The 4,969-nt window shown below is 58.2% G+C and overlaps 1 protein-coding gene across 1 annotated transcript in view; it reads left to right on the forward strand.

The window, feature by feature from the left end:
* The first annotated feature begins 2,170 nt into the window (after positions 1-2,170).
* CRIP2 (cysteine rich protein 2) overlaps positions 2,171-4,969 on the forward strand; it is an 18,765-nt gene continuing 15,966 nt past the window's right edge. The window contains exon 1 of the mRNA XM_017729578.1: positions 2,171-2,233. Coding sequence (XP_017585067.1) covers positions 2,171-2,233 — 63 coding nt within the window. The remainder of the gene's footprint in view (positions 2,234-4,969) is intronic.

Raw genomic sequence — 4,969 nt, forward strand, 5'->3', positions numbered from 1 at the left:
AGGAGGGCTGTAACCAGGACACTACTGGAGAGTTGTAAAGCAAAATACACGCTGAAATTTTCTTTTGAAATGGAAATTTGGAGCTGGTGCCAGCTCTGCTGCGGGCTCTGGCTCTCCATGCAAGTGTTACACAAGCCAGATCTTGGGAAGCTGGAGAGGCTCTTTGGGATGGTCAGGTTGCGTCATGGTGGAGCTGCTTCCCACTGCCACAGGAGGAGAGGGCACCTACCTGTTCACAGGGGGCATGGGGTGAGGTGGCACGGGAGGTGTGCTGGCCTGGGGGGTTCCTGGGAAGAGCACAAAAAAAATCTGGCAGGTTTTGACTGTGAGAAGGAAGGAATTCGACTCATTTACAGAAACTGGACCTTGAATCTTTTCTGTTTTCCTCAATCCATCAAGAGGGCACAGACTTAAAAACACCATTAACCCAAATAAGCTTTGGCAGCAGCATTAGAGGGAGAAAGGAACAATCACTGCGGAAAGGCAAGTCAAGACATGACAGCCCTCTCTAGCTGGTGAGAGAGGGTTGGTTTGGGGTTTTTCCTGTAAATGTACTTTTTAGTCAGTGCCTTTCAAGGTGAGCCTGCAAGAACCAACAGTGATGGGATCTGCCATGATCCCCATCTTCAGAATATGAACATGTCTTGAGTGTGGGTGGTGTTTGTTGCCCCCCCAAAGGAGGAGGCTGGGGTGGCCCATGTCCCCCTGTCTCTCCTGCCCTCGCTTCCCATCCTGGAGACTGACAAAAGGGTTTTGCCCTGCTTGACCAGTTTTGAAACCCGGTGAAAGACTCAGTCTCTGATGATCACGTTTCACCCATACAGGAGGAGGAGAACTGCCTCAAGAAAAGACACACAGTAAATTCAGATGGGTTGTGGAGCCGGGGCTTGTCTCCACCTCTTCTTCAGCCTGGAAGAAAGTCAGGCCAGGTCAGGGTTGAAGCACACTTGAGTCCTGCCCTGGGCTTTGCAAGTTCATTCACTGCATTCCTGGAACGAGAATGAATAACATAAATTCAGCATCTTTCTGCAGACAGCTTTCTCCCTTCTTTCCTGCAAGGGGACTTTCCACCTGGATCCAGTGCTCTGTGGGATGCTGGCAGCGTCATGGGGAGCAGATTTACAGGTTCTGGTTGGAAGGGTTCAGCCAAGTTGTACTTTTTCAGAGATTTTCCATCTGAGCAGGATTGAATTTGTTCCCCCTGCCTGTGCCTTGGCTGCCCCCAGGCAGGACAGTAGGGAGGCAAGTGTGTGGAGCGTGTGGATGAGGAGCCAAGCTGGGTTTCCCTGCATCCCAGGCAGATGCCCATAATGTGTGGTGGGGACCAGGGCCAAATGCATTCTAGTGGGGGGGTGATGCCAAAGGAGAAGATGGTGCCGTGGGGACATCGCAGCATTCATGAGGTGCTGGATTATGTATGTCCAGCCCCTTCCCTACCCCAGGGGCTCACTGAGAGTGTCCTGGAGGTGGTGTGCATGTGGGGCACAGACACATGAAAGCTGGGCAGCTGCTGTGCACACTTTTCCCTGCTGCTGTGCCAGCTCCCAGAGCCACGCTGCACCTTGGCCGGCCTGACCTCTGGCCCCAGCATGTCCGGGGGGGCCATGGGACTGGGAGGGCTTAATGACCAACTGCCCTGAGCTGAACTTTGCCACTGAAGCCTGGGTCTGAGCACAGCCCATTTCTTGGGACACCCTTTCTTTCCCTGGAAAACCTGGGGGAGAGCCACCAGTGCCAGCTACCCCCACCCCTGGCCATTCTCTGCACAGCCTCCCTACTGCAGTCCCACCACAGCTCTGACGTGGGTTTGAGTGCTGTGCTCAGGTCTCTCCAGCTGATTCCCTGCCTTTTTTCAGTTGGAGCACTGCTTTTCAGGCACTGTGATCCCACTGCACGGAGGCATCACACCTGCCCCATGGAGTCTGCATCCACGGCATCTGCCTGCAGCCTGCTGGGATTCTCACCGGCCCTGGGCAGGCTGGCAGCTTCGGCCCCTCGGGAAGGGGTTGCGGGGACAATGGGGACATCCATTCCAGATGGCAAGGACAACTGGGATATCTGTAAACCTGTTCATTGCAGGCGTGACAGCGCTATCGGCCCTGCTGATAACAGCAGGGACTCTGATGCCTTTTAAAGGAGAGCAGCGACAAGTGGATGGCTGGAGCTGCCGATGACGGGCGCTGGAGCTGCCGACGACGGGCGCCGGGGCTGGGCGCTGACGTGCCGAGCCCTGGTCAGTGGCATGTGCTGCCTGACGAGACCCAGCTCCTGCCAGCCCTCGGCACGCTTATCCTCTGCTCCTCCATCTTCCCGTCTCTTGCTAATCCTTCCTAAGCCCCTGTACTCCCGAGCCGCACACTGATCCTGCAGCCGCCCTTCGGCAGCAAGGCTGGGTATCCAGCATGTGTGGGCTGTCCCCTCTCTGTGTGGCTTCCTCCCCACCCCAGCCAGCCCCGGGCTCCTTGTGTTGGGGGACAGTTGTCCCCTGTTCCAGGCAGGGTGCTGCCCTGCTCACCCTCCCGTGCAGCCCCAGCTCGTGATGTAGGACAGCCAGATCCACGCTGGCAGGCACACCCAGGAGGGCTGTGGAGAATAAATGAAATAAGAAATAAAGTGCTTTGCCAGGTTTTGTGAAAGGCTCTTTCTGTTGCATCCCATCACAGGAAACTGCTCCCAGTCCACGGAGGGAAGCCCAACCACTTTTTCCATGAAACTCCTGCCTAATGCAAGGATCTGAGGCAAACCCGGTTATAGATGGGGTGGCCCATGGGCGGTGGCTGTTACTTGCCATGGGCAGCAGCCATTTGTAACCTCCAGCCCCTGGCTGTGGGCTGTGTCTGCAGGAGATTCAGGAGTGAAAAAAAGAGAAAGCTGCAGCGTGTCACCCTGGGGTGACCTTGTCATGAGGGACAGAGGGCCCTGGGCATGTGGGTGCACACAGTGCACCAGCCAAGGCTCTGCAGGCCACGTATGGATCACTGATCTCTGGGGACACCAAGCCAGCAGCAGGGTTTTTTCCTGTAACCTCTTTTCTTTTTTTTCCCCCAGCCTGTTCTTGCCCTGTAACAAATCCAAAGGATCCTAGGTGCCAGAAAACATGAGAGCAGAGGAAGGCTTTCCAGCCCCAGCTCCCCATAGGAGCAGCTCTGTCTGGGTCCATGAGTTTTTGTGGTATTTGTATCTGAATGAAGAAGAAAGAGCTGAGGGGAGTTGGTGCAGGGAGGGGGAGAGAGGTGAGCCAAAGGAGAGGCAGCCTGGAGGGAGTTATTCCTTATTTATTCCTCACTTTCCCTTAATCTCTGTACAAAGCTCTCTGGTTGACCTGCCCTAGGCAGAGGTCCCAGCCCCGCACCTTTTGCAGGCTCCCGGTGGAGGCAATCCCAGCTCCAAGGCCAGGGCCAGCCCGGCACGCTCGGCAAAGCACCCCCCACGTCTCGCAGCCCCTGCTGGGCCCTGGGGCAGTTGCTGCTGCCCAGAGAAGGGCTACAGGCACCAGCTTTAGGATGTGGGCTTGCTTCAGCCTCAGCTCCAACCGAGAAGGGGAGGCTGCAGGGACGCGGCTCCTGCTCCGCCCCACGCAGCCCCTGAGGGAAGTGGCTGGGTTACAAGCCCCCGCTTTATCACGGAGGGCGCTCTCTGGAGGAAAGCCCCCTGACGCCCCCGAAGTGGCTAATTGAGGGCACGGCCAGATCAGCGCAGATCCAGCGTCGGTGCCCCCCAGGGATGTGTGCTGGGCCGGGGAGCCAGCTGCCCTCAGCAGCTCAGGAAATCCCGAGGCTGCGCGGGGCCGGCGCCATTGAGGAAAATGGGTCACCTCCCGCCGCGGGTGCCAGGGCTGGGACACCGTCCCCTCGGCTGGGACACCCCCGGGCACTGCTGCTGGGGGCACGGCCCATGCCAGAGACCTCCCCTGGCCGCTGAAAGGCGGCTTTGTCACCCGCTGCCAGGGAGACTCCAGCTCAGCCCTTGGGCAGAGATGGGGCCCAGAAATTTCTGGTGGAAAATGCATCCTTTGGAGAAAATTACTCCCCAGCCCGGGTATTTAACGTTCTGTCTGGGGAGAGGCACAGCGAGGTCAGGGGTGTCCCTCATGTGCCACTGCATCCCTTCCCACATCCTGTGTCCCCCCGGCAGCAGGCTATCCCCTGCCTGGCACTGGGCATGCTGTCCCCACAGAAGCTCGGCCATCCCCGCTTGCTCAGCCTGGGCAACCCGAGTCACCTGTCCCCGAGGTGCCAGGACATCCCTGCTCTCCGTGCAGGAGCATGCCGAGCCTAAATCGGGGAAGATTAAGACATGACCAGCTAAAGCCACTTTGCTCCTGAACTAGCATATCCGCTTGGGAGTTAGCGCATTTGCAGGCAGGGATTCACACCTTTAGGTGATTTGTCTTAATTCCCCCCAGGCTCTATGTGTGGAAAGCCCTTGGCCGGCATCTTCTGGGTGGTGGTTCTGCAGCATGGCAGAGCCCAGGCTTTCTCCTGTGGCCACTCCAAACAGGCTGTTGGTGGATGCAGCCTTCTGCCTCCTTCTCTTGTACCTCAGCTCCCAAGGCTGGGGCACCAGCTGAGACTTCCTCTGCATGTGAAGGATTTAGACAGCAGACCTTTCCAGGATGTCCCCTCAGTGCATGAGACAGGAGCTGCTGCAGGCACGGGGATGCTGCTGGTGCTGTGCTGGCACCTGCCTGCTGCCATGGGGTGCTTTAGGGCTGCAGACACACTGAGTACCACGGAGGGACCCACATGAGTGCTGTGGGGCTATGCTGGGGCAGGCAGCTGCTCTTCCAGAAATCAACAGCTCTGCACATCCCCAGCTCCTGCCCTGCCCTGGTGGCTGCGGGCCTGGACTGGGTCATGCTGGCTCCGTGGTGGGACATGCAGGGCTGAGCCGCCCCTCCCGGGGGCCGTGTGGGGCTGGGGCGCCCCGGAGGCACCACTGCCACACGACCCTGCGCACGGACCGCCAC

This window comes from Corvus brachyrhynchos, unplaced genomic scaffold (assembly GCF_000691975.1).
Source record: "Corvus brachyrhynchos isolate BGI_N302 unplaced genomic scaffold, ASM69197v1 scaffold101, whole genome shotgun sequence".
In the NCBI taxonomy this organism is placed as follows: Eukaryota; Metazoa; Chordata; class Aves; order Passeriformes; family Corvidae; genus Corvus; species Corvus brachyrhynchos.